This window comes from Dryobates pubescens, chromosome 2 (assembly GCF_014839835.1).
Source record: "Dryobates pubescens isolate bDryPub1 chromosome 2, bDryPub1.pri, whole genome shotgun sequence".
Lineage (NCBI taxonomy): Eukaryota > Metazoa > Chordata > Aves > Piciformes > Picidae > Dryobates > Dryobates pubescens.
Window position 1 is genome coordinate 30,743,554 of NC_071613.1, and position 27,287 is coordinate 30,770,840.

At 36.8% G+C, this 27,287-nt stretch overlaps 1 protein-coding gene across 1 annotated transcript in view; it reads left to right on the plus strand.

Moving 5' to 3' along the window:
* Window positions 1-27,287, plus strand: part of TTN (titin) — a 242,619-nt gene that overhangs the window by 12,930 nt on the left and 202,402 nt on the right. Inside the window, exons 9-41 of the mRNA XM_054173069.1 lie at window positions 281-418; window positions 2,206-2,481; window positions 2,579-2,698; window positions 3,626-3,904; window positions 4,198-4,263; window positions 4,684-4,942; window positions 5,521-5,581; window positions 5,695-5,907; window positions 6,597-6,739; window positions 8,140-8,345; window positions 8,467-8,697; window positions 9,227-9,471; window positions 10,314-10,537; window positions 10,677-10,841; window positions 10,946-11,114; window positions 11,627-13,317; window positions 13,412-13,693; window positions 13,971-14,237; window positions 14,373-14,645; window positions 14,752-15,015; window positions 15,113-15,373; window positions 15,884-16,144; window positions 16,649-16,912; window positions 17,004-17,264; window positions 17,446-17,706; window positions 18,148-18,408; window positions 18,507-18,648; window positions 18,741-18,906; window positions 19,110-19,341; window positions 19,906-20,190; window positions 20,289-20,414; window positions 22,170-22,358; window positions 26,647-26,703. Coding sequence (XP_054029044.1) covers window positions 281-418; window positions 2,206-2,481; window positions 2,579-2,698; window positions 3,626-3,904; window positions 4,198-4,263; window positions 4,684-4,942; window positions 5,521-5,581; window positions 5,695-5,907; window positions 6,597-6,739; window positions 8,140-8,345; window positions 8,467-8,697; window positions 9,227-9,471; window positions 10,314-10,537; window positions 10,677-10,841; window positions 10,946-11,114; window positions 11,627-13,317; window positions 13,412-13,693; window positions 13,971-14,237; window positions 14,373-14,645; window positions 14,752-15,015; window positions 15,113-15,373; window positions 15,884-16,144; window positions 16,649-16,912; window positions 17,004-17,264; window positions 17,446-17,706; window positions 18,148-18,408; window positions 18,507-18,648; window positions 18,741-18,906; window positions 19,110-19,341; window positions 19,906-20,190; window positions 20,289-20,414; window positions 22,170-22,358; window positions 26,647-26,703 — 8,338 coding nt within the window. The remainder of the gene's footprint in view (window positions 1-280; window positions 419-2,205; window positions 2,482-2,578; window positions 2,699-3,625; window positions 3,905-4,197; window positions 4,264-4,683; window positions 4,943-5,520; window positions 5,582-5,694; window positions 5,908-6,596; window positions 6,740-8,139; window positions 8,346-8,466; window positions 8,698-9,226; window positions 9,472-10,313; window positions 10,538-10,676; window positions 10,842-10,945; window positions 11,115-11,626; window positions 13,318-13,411; window positions 13,694-13,970; window positions 14,238-14,372; window positions 14,646-14,751; window positions 15,016-15,112; window positions 15,374-15,883; window positions 16,145-16,648; window positions 16,913-17,003; window positions 17,265-17,445; window positions 17,707-18,147; window positions 18,409-18,506; window positions 18,649-18,740; window positions 18,907-19,109; window positions 19,342-19,905; window positions 20,191-20,288; window positions 20,415-22,169; window positions 22,359-26,646; window positions 26,704-27,287) is intronic.

Below are 27,287 nucleotides of genomic sequence, written 5' to 3' on the forward strand. Positions count from 1 at the left end.
ATGAAACAGTTTCCACAATGATCTATCACAATTAAATAGCAAGTGGGACAATTTTTCTTTAATTCACACACAGATTGAATCAAAATGACTTTGAATGCACTCCATTCACCTAGCATGTAAAATAGGCTATAACTTGGTTTGTACAAATGAAACATTCCATTTCTCAGGTGACTCTTTTTTTTCCTATTGATACACATTCTGAAGCTTTACCCTGCTTCCCCCAGAACTTTGACTATAGGTGCAACTGATTACTATTATTTCTCTTTACCATAAAAACTAGATAAGAAAGGAAGATATGAAACCTTCTGTACCTAAGGTAGTAATTACCACTGATAAACCTAAGGCACCGGTCATAATAACGAAAAGTAAAGAAGGAATTTCTACCAAACAAGAACAAGTGCGCATAACTCATCGAAAGGTGAATAGCACTATCATAACCATATTTTATTTTTTTTTTAATCCTCTTTTCTTTACACGCCTTATGTGTCCCTCAAAAATTACTAATGATACATTTTGAGCTTATTTTTTCTAAGATTTATTCCGCTTACAAACATTTAGGGCCAGTGTTAAATAAACTATATTCTTCCACCTCCTAACTTTTTATTAATAGGGTGCCTATATTTGTCTTCTGGCTGACCTTTGGAATGGACTGGCTGACTCCTGAAATGCATATTAACCTTTTTTTCTTCTTCTTCTACCCTCTTTAAAAAAAACAAAACTCATTGCTATTGTTTAAATAGGCATCAAGGTTAACAATACTTATCAGTATACATATAACGCAGAGCTGTGTGCAGTGAACAAGGTTCTAACCCCTTAATTCTCCATTGCAGTTCCTGTTCTGGAATACTTACACATTGTTCAAATGGTTTTCTAGATCATATTTAATGGAATCTTTTATGGAATGTAATAAATATATAAAATAAAAGGGAAGCTATGAAAACTCTTGTAGTTCTGAAAATAATGGCCACTGATAAAACCAAAACATCAGTCACTGTGTCCAGAGCTAGAGAAGAAATTACAGCCAGGCAAGAGCAGATTCATCTAGATTTATGATGGTTGAATATAGCTTTTGCAGATATGAAAAGCAGTTATAATTTATATTATCTGCAAACCTCACCTTTTTAAAGCTACTTTGGGACAATAAGGATGCCCTCAAAATAAATTCCTGATAATAATGCTTGTAATGATGAAGTAACATCATCAACATGATTAAGTTTCTAGTCATACAAAGATTTATGTTTAACTCTGTTAGGAGATGCCACGTCTAAGACTGTAGTCAGATTTATTTGTGAAGTCATACTCCCTAACAACAACTTGCAAGCAATGCTTTCAAGTAATGCTTACTTCTTAAAATTTCTGAGTCTGCAAGCTTTTTTTCTACAAGATGATTCTTTGCAATTTATGATTGTTGGATAAAACAACCTCTATTAAGGTTTGAATTGTATTGCTCTTAATGCAAACTCTGACATCCATTCAAATCCACCCAGTTTATTACTTTTGACAATCAGATAGAAAAGTTTTTCTAATACAGCCAGGAGCTTTCATATGTGGAAGAATAGCTTAGTTACCCACAGCTTTTAGTCTATGTTTCTGTTTTGCTAGAAAAACTACTGTACATTCATAAAATACTTTCATGAAACATGTTGTAGAAAGTATAACATACAAAACTTACTCAGGAGTCAGACTGCTCAGAAATTACTGTTAATTGCTAACTCAGTTTTCCTTCTTCTGTAAAATGATGTAAAATAGGTTAGCACGGCTAAAAATGTATGGCTACATTCTTTAGTAAATAAATACATTCACATCAGATGCTAGAGACATTCTCTAGATTTTTAATATCCTCTACCAGTTATATGAAGCCCAATGAGCATACTGACTGAAAAATTATGTGCCATACTCTTAGAAAAATAGCCATAAATGTGACTAAAGTATGAAAATGGAGCCTGTATGCAAATATTGGTAAGTATAAAGCACATTAGCATAGATATGTTTTGAATATGCATATATAGAGCTTAGAAATAATGTCCACATTTGAACTGATTTACTGCAGGGTGCATACATTTGACACTTACATTATTACTTTTGTGCATCTGTACTCTCTTCATATCAAAAGCCTTTACTGAGCATTGTATTTATAAATATTTGCCATTTATGCAAGTCTTTAATATTATGATATTTGTATGAATTACCCTATGTTATGTGTAGATTGAAGCTGGAAAAAGAGCTGAAGCTGTAGCTACAGTTGTTGCAGCAGTTGATCAGGCACGTGTTCGATCACCCTGGGAAACACAAGAAGCAGATGAAGCCTATGTAAAGCAGAAAACTTTGGAATATGGTTATAAAGAACACACTGTAACAGACCATGTTGCTGAGGCCCCAGCAGAACGTCATATTGCCACCAAAGAAGTTAAAACTGTCTATGCTCCTCCTGAGAAACATATCTCAGCTGCTGAAAAGAAGGAAGTTAGTTTATCAACAGAGGTTAGACTCAGTTTATACTTCTTTCTTTTTAAAAAACTATGCCCTAGCGAAATATGTTTCAGCATCAAATTCTCAACATTGTTATTGCTTTGTGTAGATAAAAAGATCAACAGAAACTGAGAAAACAATTCACGTTGAATACCCACGACCCCGCACAGCAAGTCCTCACTTCACAGTCTCCAAAATTGCTGTTCCTAAAACAGAGCATACATATGAGGTAAGCAACAGAATCTCTCAGGTAGAACAGCATGCTCATTTATAACAACCAGTAGGTCACCCATTCCACTTGACTTTTCCTCCCACCCCAGTATGTTGCATTACCAAAATGAGCAATTATATGCTGTCTTCAGTTGTCTTTATTGACTTCTTTAACTATAGAGCAGAGATACCCCTCTTCAATCTTGTATGCATCTCTTCATTAGAACATTTGGAAACTGTGCTTCTTTCTTCCTTACAGATTATTACATATTAAGTTTTTGAAAGAGAAAAAATCCAGACTGCATATGATACCATCTGGTTTCTAAGTGTTATTTACCATTATTCTGTTCAACATGTCATGTAATATTGAAAGTTCTCATTTAATTTATTTTTCATTCAAGCATACTATCTCTCTTCACTTGAACTTTAAAAATTAACTGGTTTTTTTTCTTCAAACATAATTAAACTCTATAAGATTTACCTAAAATAGCTTTTTTTTAAAAGATTAACATGTTTTCCAAAGTCATTATAACACTTTGAAATATTTTAGTTATTTTTGTCACTTCTAGTTGTGTAATGAGTACTGTTTACTGCAGTATCAACTCATTAAATTAAAAGCAAAATTTTTTCAAGTGAATAAAATTAGAGGACATTTCTCATGTTGCACTTAAGAGCCTCTCATCCACTTAAAGATCAAATTCCAAAGTAAAATAAAAGGAAAATATTTGAGTGTTAGACACGTAAAAATAATTGAAGGATATTATATCTTCATACTCTATTGCTGCAATCTATAACTAGAATCCAATGTTGTTTATATAGTTTTGGCAGTGTCAAATAAGTAACTAAGGACTCAACTAGTGCCTATGCAGTCTACTCAATAAATGTTCTGTTTCCCTTGAAAATGAAAGAACAGCAAAGATGTAACTCTTTCTCTTCTATTCCCTAGGTTTCTATAGCAGGATCTGCTATGGCTACTTTGGAAAAAGAACTATCAACTACTTCTGCCGCGCAAAAAATCACCAAGCCTGTGAAACCACCTCAGCTAAAGCCACATGAAGTAAGGATAAAAGCAGAGCCAGCAGCCCCACCACAGTTTCCCTTTGGAGAGGCTGCTGAGGCCTATAAAAGTCGCTATGATGTTGAAACTAAAGAGACAGGTGTAAGCTTTAAAGGTGAAGCAGTGCAGAAAGAACACTTGGTCTTGCGGAAAGAAGGTGAAGCAAAGGTAGGTTATTAAAAACATTTCTGTCACTTTGGCTGACTTACATCTTAAAAATGTATCATAGCCTCACCTTTTTGGTCTTCCTCATTGCGGATTTCCACTTTTACACCATTCTGCTGACTTCTATCTCTTTGTTGTTTTACACAAATCCTTCTAAGGACCTAACATATGGCTATGATAAGCAAAGATTTCTCTTTACCTAATTTCTTGTCTAAATTCTTGGCTGATTTGTTTTTAAGGACAGCAAAGTCCTTGGCTTTGTTAGATGCTTATTAACTTTGTTTTAAATAATCTAGGTGACAGAAACTGCCAGAGTGCCTGTGCCTGCAGAAATCCCTTCTACTCCACCCACCTTAGTCTCAGTAAGTAATTTGTATGTAGATTAAGGGAGTTACACTCTGTTTTCACCCATTTTATATCCTTTTATCTTTGGAAACCTGACCATGAAAAGTTGAGTTTGTTTAATCCTTTTAATTCTGGGTTAGACTTACTCACCCATACAATTTTTCTCTGATAAAAATGACTCTGAATGTCTGTTATAGGGGTCATTCTTTAAAATTGTGTCATGGAATAGATTGGCCTTTGGTACAGTGAAAGAGTATCTCAAGGTGATCTGCATAAATACACTGATAAAGAGAACACCGCCTTTAACTAGACATTAGATTTTTGATTAAAATGCATTTTGATTATTTAAATATCTCTTTAGTACTGAAAATATACACTGACTGGGGTACTAATTTTTTTTTTTTTTTTTTTTTTTTTTTTTTTTTAAAATCATACAGGGCCTCGAAAATAAGACTGTGACAGAAGGTGAGTCAGTCACACTGGAGTGCCGTATCTCTGGTCATCCTCAGCCTACTGTGACATGGTACAGAGAAGACTACAAGATTGAGAACTCAATGGACTTCCAGATCACTTTCAAAGAAGGGCTTGCTCGCCTAGTGATTCGTGAAGCCTTTGCAGAAGACAGTGGAAGATTTACTTGCACTGCTACCAATAAGGCTGGGAGTGTCAGCACATCCTGCCATTTACATGTGAAAGGTAAATATATTTATAGAATTGTAAAATCATAGAACTATTTTGGTTGTAAAAGACCTTCAAGATCATCAAGTTCAACTGTTAACCTAGAACTGCCAGGTCATCACTAATCCATGTTTCTCAGAACCACATCTACACAACTTTGAAGTAGATGGTGAGTTAACTGCTTCCCTAGGCAGCCTGTTCCAATGCTTGACAGCCCTTTTGGTGATGATTTTTTCCCTAATATTCAGTCTAAACCTGTCCCCGTGCAACTTGAGGCCATTTCTTCTTGTCAGTGTGGGAAGATAATAATTTTGTTAACTTCATATTACTTGTAGTGCAATGAATATTTTGCCAGATCCCATGTAGAATATATGCCTTCAGTTGTATTCCAGGTCTGCTAGTAATGGCTGTAAGAACATGAGGAAAATGCCAGTTATAGTCCAATGGAGACTCTTAACTTGCTTTCGTAGTGGAAGTACCTGGCCCTCTGAGATAGCTATCTACTTAACCTTTCTTTCTCTTTTTGTCAACTGAACTCACTGCCTTAATATTATGAAAGTATTTTAAAACCCCACTGTATCATATTTGCCTTGCAGTTTCAGAAGAAATTGAGACTCGAGAAACCATTTCTGAGAAGGTTGTAGCAGAAGAGAAACGGTAAAGTTACTTTCATAAACCAACTGCTTCTACTGTGATCATTATTTTCTTGCATTCTGTTTATGAGAGCTTCAGACATCAGCTCACTAACCTGCGCTGGAATCTTATTTCAGCTACGTGGAGACAAAGGATGTTGTAATGGAAGATGTCTCTGCTGCAACAGAAGAAGTATTGGGAGAACCCATACCTCCTTTCTTCATAAGAAAACCCGTAGTACATAAATTAATTGAAGGTGGGAGCATTATTTTTGAATGCCAAGTAGGGGGCAACCCAAAGCCACATGTCTATTGGAAAAAAGGTGGAGTTCCTCTAACGACTGGCTACAGGTACTTTGAATACAATGTACAAAACCTATTTCAGCAATTTTAAAGAATACTTAATTGACCAAATTTTGCTTCCTTTACTGATGCTGAGTCAAATAATAGCACTGATTTCTGTAAATTATTTTCTTTTTAATGGAAAAGTCATAGGATCATGTCTCAATGTGAGACTTTACAAGGCAGTTAAGTTTTCTTATACAGATATTCAAAAGATCATGAAATGAGAAATGTTACATATCCTTAAAGGCAAATCAGGAAGACGCTTTAAATTCGTTTTAATCTGTCTATGCAAATGTTGTCTATAGAAAGTGATGCTTTCTAGCAGAGGAAAAAAAAAAGTTTGTAGGATTCTTGAAATATTTAATGTTACAGTAACCCATATGGAGATGTGCTCCTTGCATATACTACTTTACAGTGTCTGGTAAGTAGATCTCTGATAGTTCCGTGCACAGCTTCATCTCATTTGTTTTAGAGCTAATGGTAAGAAAGCAGACCTGTACTCTAGTTTCATCATGGTTACTTCTCCTACACTGTTCTGCAGATTCCCTGCGTGAGAATTGCCTGCAAAATGATATATTTTTTTTCTCTTCTACAAGTTAGAAGTGATTCTGATTAATTGTATAACTAAAAGCAGATTAACTGGAAAGATTCTTCATCAGAATTGTAGAGAACTTGTACTTTTATTTCTTGTATAGATACAAAGTGAGTTACAAAAGAGAAACCGGGGAATGCAAACTTGAAATTTCCATGACTTTTGCCGACGATGCCGGAGAATACACTATTGTTGTTCGTAACACACATGGAGAAGCTTCTGCAACGGTCTCCTTATTAGAAGAAGGTACTTTGTAGACTGAAGAAATGGGTTAAATGTTTCTTTAAAAGAACTTTAAAATGGAAAAAGATTTTAAACTGTGCTGCAAATTCTTTGAAGCTTTGGTTAATTCAAGAAACATAAATAGAGATCTGGTGGCTCTGTTTCTGAAAAATGCTGTTTGACATCAAGTTCTTGAAATACTTACATTCTTTGTTAGAATTTTAACTGTATGAATCTTATTCCATTGATGTCCATAACAGCCTACATAACAAAAAATATTTAGAGGCTGATGTAGGACAGGAAATTAATCAACCAGTAGATTGCTCTATTACAGGGAGAAAGCTTTTTTTTGCTTTTTTCATTTTTTCAGTTGTCATTGTAAAAATGTATAAAAGTTTACAGGAAACAGAGCCATGGTGAAGAAAATGTAATATAGTCTCTAGGTATTTCCACTGAGAACTGCAACATCTGAAGTAACACAGTAAATCTTTTATCTGTTTATAAAGCAGATGTGGCTGGAGAGCTCCCAAACAGAGAGGGACCTGGGGGTGCTGATTGACAGCTGCCTAAATATGAGCCAGCAGTATGCCCAGGTGGCCAAGAAGGCATCCTGGCCTTCATTAGGAATAGTGTGGCCAGCAGGAGCAGGGAAGTCATTGTGCCCCTGTACTCTGCATTGGTTAGGCCCCACCTTGAGTCTTGTGTCCAGTTCTGGGCCCCTCAGTTTAGGAAGGACATCGAGACACTTGAATGTGTCCAGAGAAGGGCAACAAGGCTGGTGAGAGGCCTTGAGCACAAGCCTTATGAGGAGAGGCTGAGGGAGATGGGATTGTTTAGCCTGGAGAAGAGGAGGCTCAGGGGAGACCTCATTGCTCTCTACAACTACCTGAAAGGTGGTTGTCGCCAGGAAGGGGTTGGTCTCTTGTCTCTAGCAACCAGCACCAGAACAAGGGGACACAGCCTCAAGCTGCACCAGGGGAAGTTTAGACTCGAGGTGAGGAGAAAGTTCTTCATGGAGAGAGTCATTCGTCATTGGAATGGGCTGCCCAAGGAGGTAGTGGAGTCACCATCCTTGGAGGTGTTCAAGAGGGGATTGGATGTGATACTTGGTGCCATGGTCTAGTCATGAGATCTGTGGTGACAGGCTGGACTTGATGATCTTTGAGGTCTCTTCCAACCCTGGTGATACTCTGATACTCATACGAGGGCATTGGTTTTTGCATTTTGTTGCTGTTTGAATTTTATTGGCTAAGCAGACAGAAACTCTGCTTGAATCACACACACACAAATCATAAACACAAAACCCCCATGAAAACAAAAAAATTCACCCCCCCAACAGTAAATGCAGTTTGTATTTATTTTCTGTGTTCAATCCATTGATCCCCACAAAAACTTATAAAAATCAATGTGTTCTTAATTCCTAGCTGATTATGAAGCCTACATAAAATCACAACAAGAAATGATGTACCAAACTCAGATGACTGCATATGTACAGGAACCTAAAGTGGCTGAGGTAGCCCCAGCTATTTCATATGGTGACTTTGAAAAAGAATATGAAAAAGAACAAGCCCTAATTAGGAAGAAAATGGCGAAAGACACAGTGATGGTCAGAACTTTTGTAGAAGATGAAGTATGTATACCACTCCATAATAATTTTGTGTACTGGCATTTCACCAGTACGCAGTACTAATCAGTTCTTTACAAGCTCACTGTCTGACACACAGGACTAATGCTCCTGCTTTTATATATAGGAATTGCATATTTCATCTTTTGAAGAAAGACTTATCAAGGAAATTGAGCTCAGAATTATTAAGACTACTTTAGATGAACTTCTTGAAGAGGACGGAGAGACAATGATGGTTGATATTTCTGAATCTGAAGCAATAGAACCAGGATTTGATTTAAGATTAAAGAATTACAGAGTCTTTGAAGGGACAGGAGTTACTTTCCATTGCAAGACAACTGGATATCCATTGCCAAAGGTACTCCAAACCTATATGACATTAATCTTTCTAAAAGAAATCTTGTGCTCTACTTCAAAAATCCTTTAACATCTCATTGTCAAATATTCTAAATTCTGCATAGAAACCAGAAAATCTCAAAGGAAATCCAGTCTTTCGTTGTCAACCTGAGTTTTCTGTTTGTCCTTTAACAGAACAGTGTTAGGTTGGCTAACCAGTTCAGAGGTAGGTGAGATTTAACAGTAAAATTGCACTTGCTTCTGAGTATCTCTAGTTAGCCCATACAAGCAGAGAACACAGTGACCCATTCTAGATCACTTTGCTCTTCATAAAAACAGGCTTTCTGGCTCTTTCTAGCTCCAAAACTCATGTTTCAGGCTAATGTAAAAACATGTTCATGTCTTATTTATTTCAAGTAAAAATGTTAATGAGCTATCATGGTACATCAGCTATAAAATATAAAGCTGTAATATGTTGTATGCATGAGCCATTACTGGATTTTTGTCATTAGGAGATCACACATAGAATTACACTGTTTCTTTCCATGTAGATTGTGTGGTACAAAGACGGCAGGCGCATATGGCATGGAGAGCGCTACCACATCGAAGTTCTGCAAGATGGGAGTGCCAGCCTGCGCCTGCCTGTTGTTTTACCTGAAGATGAAGGAATTTATACTGTCTTTGCCAGTAATTTGAAAGGAAATGCCATTTGTTCATCAAAACTTTATGTTGAGCCTGTTGCACCCACTGCAACTCCAGGTTACATGCCAGGACCAGAAGTTATGAAAAGATACAGGTAGGTAGACAGTAATATATAACTTTCATGAGACTTCAGTCTGCTGTGATAATCCAAAAACATTACATAGAAGCTAAACAGCTTAAGTTATTGGAGTTTGCACAGCTCTAGATAAGTTCTAAATTATGGTTTCATGGCTTATATTGATTAATGTGCCAACTCTTTGTCTGATTTGCTTCTTCATGAGCAGTGCAGCTTTGACAATATTGTCATTCACATGCATCTCCAGACAGGTTATAGATTTATAACCTCAGTAAATATGTTTATTTCTTAAATTACTCATGTGGGTTTTAAAAAATATTAATTATGTTCTTGGAGTTTTAGCACTGTGTGAATCTCACTGGAGCTGTTTAGGCAGAGACTTGATGGGGTGCTTGGGGCCATGGTTTAGTTGATTAGATGGTGTTGGATGATGGGTTGGATGCAACGATCTTGAAGGTCTCTTCCAACCTGGTTTATTCTATTCTATTCTTGTTTCCCACCATTGCAAAAGAAAAACTCCAGCATTGCCATATACTGTGTTCTGTCATCATATATATATATATATATATATTCATATGCACAAATGTGTTACAAGCTTAGGTTCATATCTTTACAGCATCCAAAAGCCAAAAATTTCCCTGGCTGTGGTGTATCCTAATACTATTCAACTATACAAATTGCCGTCTAAAACCTAAAGGAAATTTACTACAAATAAAAATTAATTTTGGCACAATTTCATGCATACATGAATTGGTTAAGCTCTTTAAAATAAAATGCCAAAGGCAAAAGTTTAATTGTTGAATTGTCAACCCACTGCTATATGACATCGCATATACATCTGTCCTATCTTTTCCTTCCAGATCTATTTCTCCACGCTCTCCAAGCCGGTCTCCTGCTCGCAGTTCTCCTTCTCGTTCTCCAGCCCGTAGATTAGATGAAACTGATGAAGGACAGCTAGAGAGACTATATAAGCCAGTTTTTGTGCTGAAACCTACATCATTTAAATGTTCCCAGGGACAGACAGCAAGATTTGACTTAAAAGTTGTTGGCAGACCTATGCCAGAGACATACTGGTTCCATAACGGTACATCAGCCTCATTTTCATTAATGAATAATCTTTAAAAAAAGTCTAATATGCATTTTACATATTGGTCTTGCTGAGACACCATTTTGAATGCAACTTTTTTTTTGTTTTTTCCCTCTTTCCCTGTGTGGATCTGCAGGTCAACAAGTGATTAATGACTACACCCATAAAATAGTGATTAAAGAAGATGGCACACAATCACTGATCATTGTTCCTGCTATGCCTGATGATTCTGGAGAATGGGCTGTAATTGCTCAGAATAGGGCAGGCAAAGCTTCAGTCTCAATGACACTGACCGTGGAAGGTATCTACTGTGCATGCTATGTTTAGCAGGCTGAAGGAGTGTTTCTTACTAAAAGCCATGGTTATGCCATTTCTTCTCATGATGACTTAACCTTGCTCTTTCAGCTAAGGAAGACTTAGTTAGACCACACTTTGTGGAAAGGCTGAAGAATGTTAGTGTAAAGGAGGGCTCTAGACTGGAGATGGCAGTGAAAGCTACTGGCAACCCTAATCCTGACATTGTATGGCTGAAGAACAGTGACATCATTGTACCTCATAAATACCCCAAAATAAAGTAAGCATTTTAATTTTGTTTAAATACTAAAGGAGTTAATAATCACTCTGCAAAGTGCCTCCTACCATGTGCTGAATACACTTGTTTCTGTAGAAGGCATTCAGTAAGGTCTTAATCCAATGGCTAATGATGCTACTAATAGTGTTTGCAGTGCAGCAAGTCTAAGAGATATAACAGATCTTGTAGGATTTCCTTATTTTTTTACCAGACTGTGTGTTTGTGCATTTTGTATTTTGCTAACTCAATGATTCTACCACAGAGATTTAGGAAACCTTACTTTACCTCTACTTTTGAAATTCTCTGCCGGCAGAACTGCCATTGAATGTAAAACTGTTTTTAAATCCTTATCTGATTGTTAGGAGCTATGCTCATAAACATGAATAAACATAAAGAGTGTGCCTAATTCCTCCAGAGGTTTGTCTTTGCAGACTTTGACCTAGTTTTGGAAAACAGCAAAAATGAATGATAAAGAAGTGCAAAGAAGTTTTAAAAAAATTGTTTTCATATTTCAGGATTGAGGGAACCAAAGGAGCAGCTGCCCTTAAAATAGAATCTACTGCCAAGCAAGACGCTGCATGGTATACTGCTACTGCTATCAATAAAGCTGGGCGGGACACTACTCGATGTAAAGTAAATGTTGAAGTTGAACATGTAGAACCTGAACCAGAAAGGAAATTAATCATTCCAAAAGGAACCTATAAAGCCAAGGAGATTGCAGCACCAGAGTTAGAGCCTCTCCATTTGCGTTATGGTCAAGAGCAATGGGAGGAAGGCGATCTCTATGATAAAGAAAAGCAACAGAAACCATTTTTTAAGAAGAAGCTCACATCTTTAAGGCTCAAACAATTTGGACCAGCACACTTTGAGTGCAGGCTTACACCCATTGGTGACCCAACCATGGTGGTGGAATGGTTGCATGATGGCAAACCCTTGGAAGCAGCCAACAGACTCCGCATGATCAATGAGTTTGGGTACTGTAGCCTAGACTATGGAGTAGCTTATTCTAGAGACAGCGGAGTTATTACTTGCAGGGCAACTAACAAATATGGCACAGACCACACATCTGCTACTCTGATTGTGAAGGATGAGAAAAGCCTTGTGGAAGAATCCCAGTTGCCAGAAGGCAGAAGGGGACTGCAGCGTATTGAAGAGTTAGAAAGAATGGCCCATGAGGGTGCTCTTCCTGCAGTTGCAGTGGACCAAAAAGAAAAACAAAAACCAGAACTTGTTTTGGTTCCTGAACCTGCAAGAGTCCTGGAAGGTGAAACAGCACGATTCCGCTGCCGGGTAACTGGGTATCCTTTGCCCAAAGTCAACTGGTACCTCAATGGACAGCTTATCCGTAAGAGCAAAAGGTTCAGACTCCGTTATGACGGAATCCACTACCTGGATATTGTGGACTGCAAGTCATATGACACAGGAGAGGTAAAAGTCACTGCAGAGAATCCAGAAGGCTTTATTGAACATAAAGTGAGACTTGAGATCCAGCAGAGGGAGGACTTCAGATCTGTTCTTCGTCGTGCTCCTGAACCCAAACATGAGCCTGTAGCAACAGAGGCTGGAAAACTTCTCTTTGAGGTACAGAAGGTAGATAAACCTGCAGAGGCAACAACCAAAGAAGTGGTGAAACTGAAAAGGGCTGAAAGAATCACTCATGAGAAGCTTTCAGAGGAATCTGAAGAGCTGCGTAGTAAATTCAAGCGTAGGACAGAAGAGGGCTATTATGAAGCCATCACTGCTGTGGAACTGAAGTCTCGTAAAAAAGATGAATCTTACGAAGAAATGTTAAAAAAGACAAAAGAAGAACTTCTTCACTGGACCAAAGAGATCCCAGAGGAAGAGAAGAAAGATCTTCCTCCTGAAGGCAAAATCACCATTCCAACATTCAAACCAGAGAAGGTTGAGCTTAGTCCAAGCATGGAGGCTCCCAAGATATTTGAACGAATTCAAAGCCAAACAGTAGCCCAGGGGACAGATGCACACTTCCGTGTAAGAGTGGTGGGAAAACCAGACCCTGAGTGCCAGTGGTTCAAAAATGGTGTGCAGATTGAAAGGACTGATCGTATGTATTGGTACTGGCCTGAAGATAATGTCTGTGAACTAGTCATCAGAGATGTGACTGCTGATGATTCTGCCAGCATCATGGTGAAAGCAGTCAATATAGCTGGTGAAATTTCAAGCCATGCTTTCCTGTTAGTACAAGGTAATTTAAATTCTCTTTTATCTAGTGATTGACATAGTATGCTAAATTTATGCGGTCAGTGCACTGTTGATTCATTGCATATTGTTTTACACAGCCAAACAGTTAATCAGCTTCACCCAGAAGTTACAAGATCTGGTTGCTAAAGAGAAAGATTCCATGGCAACGTTTGAATGTGAGACATCAGAACCCTTTGTCAAAGTGAAATGGTTTAAGGATGGAATTGAGATTCATTCTGGAGACAAATACAGGATGCACTCAGACAGAAAGGCTCATTTTCTTTCTGTGCTAACAATTGCGAAGTCTGATGATGATGACTACAGCTGTGCACTGGTAGAAGATGAATCCATTAAAACTACTGCTAAACTTACTGTTGAAGGTAAGAAGCACATATCTCAGTGCAGTACTCTTAAAGTAAAATCTGCTTTAGGAAGAAGCAAAACAATTGCGCGAAGACAAACCGCACTTAAATGCACTAAGAAATGTACAAGTGGCTTTTGTATTTTTGGAATCTAGTATGAAATTTCAGAGATGTATTTATTGGAAATGGCTACACCACACATACATTAATTTCCTTAGGCTCATTTTGTAAGAAATATTTTCACCAGAGGCATCCAATCAAGCTTTTTCATGAATGTAATTATTTTTGCCTATAGGTGCTGTTGTTGAGTTTATTAAAGAACTTGAGGATGTTGAAGTACCAGAATCCTTCTCAGGTGAACTTGAATGTGAGGTTTCCCCAGAAGATGCGGAGGGGAAATGGTATCATGGTGATGTTGAACTCACTTCTAATCATAAATACGTGATTGCATCCCGCCGTGGTCGCCAAATCCTCACTATTAAAGATGTCAATAAAGATGATCAAGGAGAGTATAGGTTTGTTGTTGATGGAAAAACAACTCACTGCAAACTGAAGATGAAGCGTAAGCATTTCTAATACTTATATTGTCTCTATATTATAGATTTCCTGTATTAAAACATATAGCTATATCACATACTGGTTTAATACTCAATATTCTCCGTATCTGTCATGACAATTCATTAATTACATTCCACAGCTCGTCCCATGACTATTCTTCAAGGACTTACTGATCAAAAAGTCTGTGAGGGAGATATAGTACAGCTTGAAGTTAAAGTCTCCCTCGAAAATGTAGAAGGTGTCTGGATGAAAGATGGTCATGAAATTCAATCAAGTGATCGTATTCACATTGTGTTGGATAAACAGTCACACATGTTGCTGATAGAAGATGCAACAAAGGAAGACAGCGGAGCTTACACTTTCAGTGTTCCTGATCTTGAACTGTCAACCACTGGACAGATCACAGTATACAGTAAGTCTTTGTCACGATTTTGAAGATGTGTTTGACTTTGCAGTCCTTTAGGATTTCTCCTTAAAAGCATATCTTTCTCATTATGAATGTTTTTGTGACTTGATAGGTGTGGAAATACTGGTGCCTCTAAAAGATCTCCATGTAATTGAAGGAACAAAAGCTATCCTTGAATGCAAAGTTTCAGCACCTGATGTGTCTTCCTCCAAATGGTACCTAAATGAACATCAGATAAAGCCTGATGAACGTATACAAGCTGTATGTAAAGGCACTAAACAGAGACTTGTGCTTACCAGAACCCATGCATCAGATCAAGGACATTATAAGCTAATGGTTGGCAAAGTAGAAACAAGTTGCAACGTCACAGTTGAGGGTAGGTTTCATTTAAGATACACAGTTCTTTGTGAAACTATTACTTAAACACAAAAATATGGAAACAAGTAAAACATTCGTATGTATTCTTTTCATAGAACTTCAGATTATTAGAGGTCTTCGTGACATCACCTGCACTGAAACACAGAATGTGTCCTTTGAGGTCGAGCTCTCCCATTCAGGGATTGATGTAATTTGGCATTTCAAAGGCCAAGAGATAAAGGCTGGTCCCAAATATAAAATTGAAGCACATGGCAAAATATATAAATTGACAGTGGTGAAGATGATGAAAGATGATGAAGGAGAGTATGTATTTTATGCTGGAGAGAAGAAAACATCTGGAAAGCTTATTGTAGCAGGTTAGTAGGATTAATATTAAAGATTTTTCACTGTGATTTAAAAACAGTGCTCAATGTACTGCATTTTGTATTTGTATTTTGTATTTTTACCATTTCTGTAGTTTATAAAATGTAACTTTTCTTCTTCTTCTTCTTCCCTATATTCTCCTTGCTATAATTTGAATTAAACAAAGCTTTTAAGCAAGTTCTAATGTATCTTGCTAAATCAGATCCATAGTAATATGCTTTGATGTAATTAATGTAAAAAAGAAGGGTTTTATCATGGATGTTCAACATACCACTGCTGACAATAAATATAATAAATAGGAACATCTAGGGTAGAAGTAAGAAACATCTTTTACTGCTGTTCAGGTCATATTCCTGTCTTGATTCTTCACAGAGCTTAGAGTGCCTGCAGTCATGCTTCAAATAATGGCAAAGAATTTCAGATTCTACTGTGTCTTTATTTACCTACGGGGGGGGAAGGTGAGCATCAACCTGACAAAGATATGTGCTTTTTTTTCCCAACAGGTGGTGCCATTTCAAAGCCTCTCACTGACCTGACTGTGGCTGAGTCCCAGACAGCTGTTTTTGAATGTGAGGTGGCAAACCCTGAATCAGATGGCCAGTGGCTAATAAATGGTAGACCGTTACCTCCGACAGATCATTATCGTGCTGAATCTGATGGTGTAAAACGAAGGCTCAAAATCCCTGTTACAAAACTGGATGATACGGGTGACTATAGCTATGAAATAGCAAGCTCAAAGACATCTGCCAAACTGAAGGTCGAAGGTCAGTAATTTATATAAGTAATTGATGTCTCTAAGACTCAGTCCAGCATTACTCCCTGCGTCTTGGATCAAGCCCTAAGATACAAGCATATTTGGCTTCATTTTTTGAAAGTTTTTTATATCATGATGCACTTTCTGAGGTACTAAATTTACTGTATTTTGGAATATTTGGAATTTATCATGGTACTTTAATAAAAACACATTTTATTGAAGATACTGATGAGCAAGTAGAAATTCTTTGTTGCTAGTTATGTAGTAAACTTATCAAATAAAACGCTCTGTTTCTCATGGATGCTACAAGTTAGTGGGATTTCTTTGTGTGCTCCAAGCGTACTGCTGTGGTAGAAACTCAGTACACACGTACTAAATCAGTACATTCATACTAGAGTCTAAAATTAAGCACCACTAGATTATAAATTTTAAGCACCATGATTCAAACTTATTATTTTCTTTCCTATAGTTTTTAATTTTGGTCTGGTTTGTCAATTTTTTTTCCCCCCCCTAGCTGTTAAGATAAAGAAGACACTAAAAAACTTGACTGTGACAGAAACACAGGAGGCAGTTTTCAGTGTAGAATTGAGCCACCCTGATGTGAAAGGAGGCCTGTGGATTAAAAATGGTGTTGAACTTCAATCAAGTGACAAATATGAAATTTCAGTGAAAGGAACTGTTCACATACTGAAAATCAAAAACTGTGCTGTCACTGATGAGTCTGTTTATAGCTTTAAGCTTGGAAAGATAGGAGCAAATGCCAGACTTCATGTGGAAAGTAAGTCAATCTTGTTTGAATATTTGCTTTAATGTGTGGTTTGAAATTCAAATCAAACACACTGCTGAATCTTGCTAACTTTTTCCCCAAGCTGTCAAGATCATCAAAAAGCCAAAGGATGTGACTGCTTTGGAAAATGCTGTTGTCTCCTTTGAACTGAGTGTATCCCATGATACTGTACCAGTACGATGGTTCCACAAAAATGTTGAGCTTAAACAAAGTGATAAATGCAAGATAATCTCTCAAAGGAAAGTTCACAAGCTTATGCTGCATGGCATATCTCCTGATGATGCTGGGGAATACACAGCTCTTGTTGGGCAAATTGAGTGTAAAGCAAAACTGTTTGTTGAATGTAAGTATTGCAAGTTTGCAAGAAAGTAATTATATGTATTGTTACACCTTCTCATATTTTGGGCACCTTTACCTGGCACTTCATAGCCTGTTGCTCTCTGTTTTTCCCCCAATTTTCTGTGAATACTAACCTAAAAAATATATTTTCTTTTGTGTGTCCCACCCCACTTTTCTCCACCTAGCCATACAAATCACAAAGACCATGAAAAGTATTGAGATCCCTGAGACCAAAACAGCCTCTTTTCAATGTGAAGTGTCTCATTTCAATGTGCCTGCTGTCTGGTTGAAAAATGGCGTAGAGATTGAAATGAGTGAAAAGTTCAAAATAGTGGTCCAGGGGAAACTCCATCAACTCAATATCATGAATACAAGCAGTGAAGATTCTGCAGAGTACACCTTTGTCTGTGGAAATGACAGAGTCAGTGCAACTCTGACCGTAAAACGTATGTAAAAACATAATTAACTATAATATTTAGCAGTAATGATTCATGTTATTACAGGCACTGCCATTCAGCACTGTTGTAGATGTATATAATTCCAAACAGCTTCAGTTACATTTCAAAAACAGATCTAGAACCTGCAGACTTGATAGTTAGATCCCAGATTCTTCTGTTTAAGCCAGCATGCATAAACACTAAGTCACCATAAGCATAAGAGATAGAATTTGTATTCCTATGTCATCCAGAAGTTTTATGAAATTTAATTAGTAATATTGATCCTAGACACAGAGCCTTTCTTTTAATACTACCAAAAATCAGATCAAAGTATTTTAAACATCTCTAATCCAGTTAACATGTGTTTAAATTAAAACTAAAATAGAACAAAACCACCACCAACAACAAAAAACCAAAACAAAACTCATTTGTTAATTTCTTTTCTTTTAGCCATCCTAATTACCTCCATGCTGAAAGACATCAATGCTGAAGAGAAAGATACAATAACATTTGAAGTTACTGTTAACTATGAAGGTATCTCATACAAATGGCTGAAGAATGGTGTAGAAATAAAATCAACTGATAAATGCCAGATACGAACAAAGAAGCTCACACACTCCCTCTCCATAAGGAATGTACATTTTGGTGATGCTGCAGAATACACTTTCGTTGCTGGAAAAGCAGCTTCATCTGCCACTTTATTCGTGGAAGGTATTTGCCCTCTTGATTTGTATATTTGGTGACTCCTGAGAGCTTAATTAGCATTGTGGCACTCATTTTTTTTATTTTATTTTTTTTTTCTGCCTTAGCCCGTCACATTGATTTTAGGAAACACATTAAAGATATCAAGGTTGTGGAGAAGAAGAGGGCTATTTTTGAATGTGAAATTTCAGAACCTGATGTTCAGGTCCAGTGGATGAAGGATGGACAAGAACTTCAGATTGGTGACAGGTAAATGGCATTGATGTCTACACCGTATTGACTTTTGCTACATATTTCCCCCTAGGAAATAACTTGCTTTTTTTCTTTCCTGATGTACCTAGGATGAAAATTCAGAGAGAGAAATATGTCCATCGTCTCATCATTCCTTCCACAAGAATGTCTGATGCTGGTCAGTACACTGTAGTAGCAGGTGGAAACACATCCAGTGCCAATTTGATTGTTGAAGGTCGTGATATTCGTATCAGAAGCACACAAAAAGATATTCAGGTATGGCCTATAGAGAAGAATAAATATGTCATAACTTTGTCAGCCAAATATTAATGCAAAGGAAGAATAATAATATCTAACCATCAAGAGTTCCAGCACAGAAGTCTATAATCATAAATCAGAGTCGTCTTCTAGGAAACAAGAATGCTGTGCCATGTATAAAAACAAACCCCGTTTCTAATATTTGTTTTACTTGTTTGAAGGTCATTGAGAGACAAAGAGCTGAAATTGAATTTGAGGTCAATGAAGATGATATTGAACCACTGTGGTACAAGGATGGCATCGAGATCAACTTCCAATATGAGGAAAGATACAGTTATGTGGTGGAAAGAAGAGTTCATCGAATGACCATCTTTGAAACCACTTACTCTGATGCAGGAGAATATACATTTGTTGCAGGACGGAATAGGAGTTCCATTGTTCTCTATGTGAATGGTATGTCCACCACAAAAAAATGTTTTGATGGCATTTTTCTGATCTGTATAGCTTTTCTGGAATTCTAACTCTGACAGTGAAAAACATAAAAGTCCAAAGAGAATCTTACATCTGGAACACTACCAAAATCCTCATGTGTATGGATATTTCTAGCTTAGCTGAATTAGCTGACTGGCTGATGAAAATCTTATAGCAGGTTTTTTCCCCACTGGATTTATTTAGACCAGGAAATTCTTGAGTCTAAATAAAACCAATTTGTTCATGTGGACATATCATATAGGCTTTCTCAGAGGGATAAACCTAATAATTGTTGGACACATTTTGCCACAAAACACTTACACTAACACAGATAATTTTTTTAAGGCACTTGCTGCTAGATCATTCCCTCTGTACCAATGAAAAGGGTAGATTATTATGGGCCTGCAAGATTTGGAATAATAAGATTATAAAAATAAAACAAAAGTCCTTGCTAATATTCTTAAAGCTTTGATAAATACCAATAATGGTATTTCTTTCTTTCTTTCCTTCTCTATCTCCCCCCCCAACACTGCTCTCAATTTGCAGCTCCAGAACCACCTCGGATACTTCGGGAGCTAGAGCCAACTACTGTGGAGTCTGGCAAACCTGCTCGCTTCTGTGCTATGATATCAGGCAAACCCCAACCCAAAATTTCGTGGTATAAAGATGACCAACAGCTTTCTCCAGGTTTCAAGTGCAAATTTCTTCATGATGCAGAAGAATATACTCTACTCCTGATTGAAACTTTCCCTGAAGATGCAGCAGTGTACACCTGTGAAGCAAAAAATGACTACGGACTTGCTACAACTTCAGCTTCACTTTCAGTGGAAAGTAAGATTCTTATGTTCATGACAATGTCTGTGAAATGAGATTGTCAACATGTGTATGACCTTAATCTTAATAAATTACTTCTTTTTTTTATCCCTTAGTCCCAGAAGTTGTTTCTCCTGAGCTAGAAGTACCAGTGTATCCACCTGCTGTCATAATACCACTACGTGATGCTGTTACATCTGAGGGACAGTCTGCTTGTTTTCAATGCAGAGTGACTGGGACAGGTGGGTTTAATGCAACAGCTCTCAAAATTTTTCATCTTGAACTTGGGAAAAAAGCAACCATATGTGTGCTGAGATCAGTCCTTCCCCATAAGTGCATTTATTTGATATACACATGCAGCTAAGTGCTACTCACTGACAACTATCAGTAAAGCAAGTCATATGTCAAAGACAGCATCAATCATAGAAGTTGTCGTAAACATTAAGTATTTCTGCAAAGAAGATCTGTTTCCAAAACCTTGTGTTTGGAAACTTCTCAGTATTTCAAACGTTAACTGGTGTGGGAAAACTGTCACTGAGTAAAATGTAGTTTCAAAACACAGAGTATCATGGTGGATAGAGCATCATCATGTAAAATGAGCATGATAAGCTTCTGATAACACACAGTGTCATGTCAATTAACTGAGCAAACAGACTGAAACTGGGCCTCAATCTTTATCATAACATACTTCTAAGTATGTCATATAAATCTGCAAACTGTAAACTGCTATCGCATTCCTTTTTCTAGTGTAAAAAGGTGTTTATTCATGGTCTTTTTAAAGAAGGCATTACAACAAATCTGGTTCTGCTTTAGAAATGATGCTATGCCTCAGAAAAGGCATGTTGGAAATGCTGGCCTGCCCTATGTGAAAAGCTTACTAGAGTAAAATTTTATTATTTTTTTTTTTCACAAGAACTGTGTGTGAATGTGGAAGCTGCATTTCTAGCATAGTGTAATGTGCTGTAAAGTTCCCTTTCATAGAATCATAAAGTTGTTTAGGTTGGCAAAAACCTGTAAGATCTACTCCAACTGTTAAGGTTAACAATGGAAAATCTACCACTAAATCATGTCTCAAAGCACCACATCTGTATATCGTTTAAATACCACCAGGGATGGTGACTCCATTCCAATGCTTGACAGGGCGGCCCTGTTGCAGCTTGAGGTCATTTCTTCATGTCACATTTTTCCTGTTGAAAATGTCCTTTCTTGAATACTGTACCCAAGTGGATTTGCATACCTCTAACTTGTGTTGTGAAAACTCTTTATATTAGGTAATACATGATTGCGCACACAGTTGTATAATGGTACACGCTATGCAGCCATTGAAAGCATTGTCTCTTTCTTCTGATGATGTTAAAAGTGCACCATTTTTATGAAAGAATTTGATTAATGATGTTCAATAGTGCCAGGTAGACAGTGAAGGCTAAAGTCTTGTTCAGTCCTCTTTTTTCCCAAGTCTACAAGAGTGTACAAGTCAAACAAGATATTGCATAAGAATTTTTCAAAGGTAAAAAGAGAGGATCTTTCTTGAGAAATGAGGTGTAAAACTTGTATCTACAACAAAGAGGCAAGATACGGTCCTTAGCAAAAGAATATTCCATTTTAATTTCTTTAACCTGTTCAGCTCAACCTAGTGATTTTATAGCCTGTTTAATCAGACAATTATAAAAGAATCCCTTTTAAAAAATGAGTCTTTTTATGAATTTTAGCAGTGACAAAACAGTTTTAAAAGCATACATTAAGAGTGCAAAGGAAAAATTATTTTTACTGGGGAGTATAGCAACACCAGAATAAATTTTTCCATATGAACACTTCCAATGCAGAAATCAAAACTTTACAAAGTAGACCACTTTCCACTAATCATGCATGACCAGAGTAGTACAAGGCACATTTAAACTTGTAATAGATACTTGAAATTAAGATTTCTGAGAGTAGTGCTTACTTACTAGTCTAATAACATATACATTTTTTCTTTTCTTCTCTCTGTTCTTGAGCAGATCTGAAAGTCACTTGGTACAGCAAAGAAAGAGAGATCAAGCCATCACGGTTTTTTAGAATGACTCAGTTTGAAGACACTTACCAGCTGGAGATTGCTGAAGCTTATCCAGAGGATGAAGGAATCTATACTTTTGTGGCTAGTAACTCTGTAGGCCAAGTGACAAGCACTGCTACATTGAAGCTAGAAGGTACAGTGTGCAAATAAAACAATGTCTTGTAGAGATCACATTCCGATATACACTGATATATATGTTGTGATATACACTGATATATTTGTTGTAATATACGCTGATATGTGAGTTGTTGTCTGTCATGCTGTCTTTTAACTCAATTAATTGCTACCATTTACAATGCCCACAGCATACATTTCTGTCTCCAAAATATACATCATACACAGGAGAACTTATTTCACATCTTTGTAATGCTCCATAAACCTCACCTTTTCTTTCTCACCTGTATTAGAATCTGTCCTGCACCAAAGGTGGTAGAAACAGAAGTTCTTTGCTCACACATTTTTTAATTTGACTGTGAGGAGAACCTCCTAAGAGTTTTTTTATAAAAGAGGTTTTTTTAAATAAAATAAATTACTTTGAAAGTGTTGGAATACATGCTAAATAATGATGTGTACCAGGTACTTCAGCAGCTGAAAAAGAAAGGTCTACATTCAGATGAATTGATAAAATATTGACCAAAGTTTTCAATCAGAAATATTGTCTGGAAAATTTGCTATTTAAGTTATACATTGTACTCAATATTATTTAGCTACAAATATTTTGTTTGTTTTTGTATCAGATTTTATAAATGAAGTATTAAAATAAGTTGTGCTGTTAAGTTTCAAGTTAGAAAAAAAAGTCTTGAATGAGAGAGAAAATGAATTGTAGTGTAGGGTAAGAAATTAAAAGTTGGCATGCTTCTTTTTAGGATTTAAAAAGGTTGAAGAAGTTACACCACTATCCTACTGGCATGTTTCATCATCTGTTTCACTTAAGGAGAAGTCTATTGGCCAAAGGCCCACCTTTATCCAGCCTATTTCAAGCTGCAGGGTATGCAGTGGGGCATCAGTCAAATTTCAAGCTAGAGTCTTTGGCATGCCCAAACCAAAAATCCAGTGGTTTCATAATCAACAACTCATGTTGCCGACAAAAGACTCAGTTTTCCACTTTGATGAGTCTACAGGCACAGCTGTACTGATAATAGTAGATGCTTTCTCAGAGCATGCAGGCCAATACTCTTGCAAGGCAAGGAATAGTGCTGGAGAAACAACTTGTACAGCCACACTTACAGTGACTCCAGAAGGTAAAGCCCCATTTTTACTTCAGAGGGATTCAATTTGTTGTATACCACACTTTCATGCTGTTACTAGCATTCTTCTTTCTTTCTTTCATACCTTATACCAGCTAATGTTAGTAATACCTACCATCTATAACCCAGCCATCCTCATTTCTTCTGTTTAAACTGTAACACTCAGGAGTTTGCAAGTTCATATCTTGATATAGGTCAAAGAATAGAGTCATTTTACTGAAGGCATTCAGATTTTTAAAAACAAGTAATGAAGTGATCTTTATAGCCTTGACTGAGATATTTTGCATTATCCTGTAGGAAAAAAACAAACCAACAAAATCAATACACAAAAAGCCTTCTTAACAAGGTCTATAATAAGTTTTCAGCACTAAAATGGACAGCTTCAGTGAAAGAAGTGACAAGCGTCAGCTGTGTATCAACTGCATGACTAGCTTAGGCATCCCTCATCAGTCATATGTGTGAATGGATAATCTTTGGGTTGAGAGTAATGCATCTGCATGCTGAATTTCAGATTAATATCATTCATTTTCATCCTCCATGCAGTTTGATTTTGTTCAGTGCATGGCCCAGTAAAGTTCCTTACATGCTAATATTGTTATTTTTGTTACTTGATTACACAGTGCAAGCCATAGATAGGAAAAGTTCTGGGAAAGATGTAAAAGTGTCTATCCAGTCACAGGCTATATCAGAATTTCATGTTGCTCCTCTCTCAAAGAAGAACTTTAAAACATATCAAAAAGAATTAAAATTGGTACAACAACCATCACAGGAACTGGGTGTACAGGTATTTGAAAGCATATCAGAAAGTTTGACCATGAAGACTACATCAGCTGAAGAAATGGAAGCCAAGCAAACAAAACTTCTTTCACAACGATCCCAGAGAACCAGGATCTCTATGACCACTGCTCAGGAAATGAAAGATGCTCCTCCAAAGATTCTCTTGCAACTCAGAGACCTAACTGTGAAGTGTGGTGACACTGTTCAGTTCATATGTGCCTTAGAAAATAAATTCTCCGAGTTTCTATGGGCCCACAAAGGTGAAAGAATAGAAGTGTCTGAAAAATCAAAGATATCACAAAATGGAAATGTCCTACTGCTGACAATCCTAAATGCTCAGCTGACAGATCAAGGACTGTACAGCTGTACTGTTTATAATGATTATGGAGGGACAACTACAGCTGCAATACTAACAGTCAAAGGTGGTTATCTGACTTTTAACATTCTGACTTACCTTTTGCAATTTCATTATCACTGCCTATAACTAATTTTTATTTCATTTATTATCAGTATTTAACAGAGAAAGTTATAATGCTTTAGGAATTTCCCTCCACATTAACAGCTCTATTCATAACTGACATGGAGTATTGGGAAGCTGGCAATACATCTTCCCATCAAGTCACAAACATCTGAGGCTTTCTGTTCTTGTAAAACAAAAAAGACTGGTAGGAGTTTTTACATTTTGAGATTTCCTGAAACTGGGGAATGTCAGATAAGCAATATTGAATTAGATACCTGGTCATTTTAAACTATCTGGGTCCAGATAATTCCAGTAAATTCAAGGTTCCAATTCCAAGGTTGACAATATAGGTCAAAGTACTTTAAAGGATTAATAGGTGCAAGCACTGTATTACTGCACTGATGAATTTTCTTCTGTCATTTTCCCTGAGATATTTGTTCTTTCTAAGACTTCTTCCATTTCCCCCCTGACATTAGTGTATTAAAATCATAGTAGTGTTATGACTAGTGAAGACACAAAAAAAAAGTATTATCACCACACTGGGCAAGTTATAGTATTTCTGCTGAGCTCAAAGGAATCAAGAGCAGAAAACAAAAACTAGTAACGAGGAAGCCACTGTCCTTGTTCATTTGGCTCTTAGATGTTGAAGTTTCTTTCTCCACTCTTGAGCTGTCCAAGGTGCTTTACATAATCTTCTGATGCTACTTTTTAAACTGAGGCTCTAAATTAAAAGCAAAGATGTGCTTGTATCAAGCATTAAAAACCAGGTCTTGGTCCCATGAAAGTTTCACAGGCTTAACTGGTATATAGAATTAGCCTTGCAGGAATAGGGCTCTTGAATGTGTAATTACTCATGTTTATTAGCATTGTTATAGAACTAATACACTGGAAAATCTTTCAATACTAATTACTGGGTGTGTTTCCCCAAAGTATAAGGATATGTTTTAATCCTGTAAAACAGCTGACCTAATACTTTTCCTAACTTTATTCTTACCTAGCAAAAGAAGCACAAGCTACAGCAGTAACAAAAACCACTCTTGAATCAGATACTAAAAGCTTTAAAGCAGCCAAAGATTGTCAGTTTAAAGCATCTGAAGTTAAGCAGGAATCTTCCAAGAAAACCTCATGCTTGTTTATATCTACATCCCAAAGATCATATGAAACTGAGAAGCAAAGAAACAGAGTCTGCTACCCTGATGTTGTGCCATGTGAAGACATCACAGAAACTGACACAAAAGTACCAGAGTTTCTTGAAACTCTGCCTTCAGAAACAACTGTAAAAGAAGGAGATGATGTGTTACTCTTTTGTGTAATGAAAGGTGTCCCTGCACCTTGTGTGGCCTGGCTGTGCAATCAGCTAATAGTTGAGGAGTCTGCATTGTGCTCCTTAAAACACGATGGGCCACTGTGCAGTTTAAGATTGTTGAAAGTTGGTCAGAACCACAAAGGTATATACAATTGCAGAATAGTTAATTCTGCAGGACAAGCCGAGTGCAGCACCCATCTGAGAGTGACAGGTTGGCAACTGCATGTTCCCTCAAGTATCAGTTCCTCATGAATAGCATCATTGCATTCTACTACATTCATTCCCTGCAAGATGATAAAGAACAAGAAACAGCTCATTAGTCTGTGGATTGTTGAATTTTTCCTTCAGGGATTTAAGGCATGAAAAAGGCATGTTATATTAGAAACTTTCCCCCACCCTGCATAAAAGAAAGCAAACCATATGGAAAAATGTACCTTGCCAAAAAGTTTGAAAGCATTTGATGACTGTTCTCAAAATCTATCAAGTGTCTGAATTGTTCAGCATGCATTTATGTGTTTGTAGGTGTGACTTTCTCTATTTTCACAAGACAGATTGGATGGGTTTGCTACATAAACTGTTGACTGGCATCTTTAGCAACTATAGCTCAAAAATCTTTGTCTTTTTATTCTAGCTCCTGAAAAAATTATTCATGAGAAGCTGGAGGAGGATACTGAAATGGAAGTGAAAGGTACAGTCACCAATGATGTTACACTGCATAATTAGTACAAGTAATTTGTAACATTGCGAAAAGCTTTTTTTCTTCTTACATGTAGTGTCTGATGAGGGAAGAAAAACACACTTTAAAGCATATTGGAACATGTTGCATGTTTGTTTTGATATGCAAAGGGTTGTTTCCTGCATTATAAGGTTATTTTAAGTTTTAAAATATGTTTAAAACTTCAAATTTAAATTTTTGCAGCTACATTCTTAGCTTTTACTTCATGCTTTGCAGCTGTTCACAGAGCTTTTATTGGTTCAATTTCCTTTTGAATGCATGGAATAGATTACATCAGAAGGAAGTTCTACAAATCTTAATCATACAATGTTTAAACAAGTTAGCAACCTAACATTAATCAGTTCAGTGGATACTCTTGGATGGATGGATGGATGGAGTATATTCGAAAGCATTTGTTGTTTAGGGTATGAGAAAACTACACATTCCCATTGATTTCTTGCACCTTTTTTACATACATTAATTCATCATTATATATCTCTTACCCTGGCTTGCAGATACTATATGTGGTTTATGTTGCTTGCTTTTTCCCCTGTGCA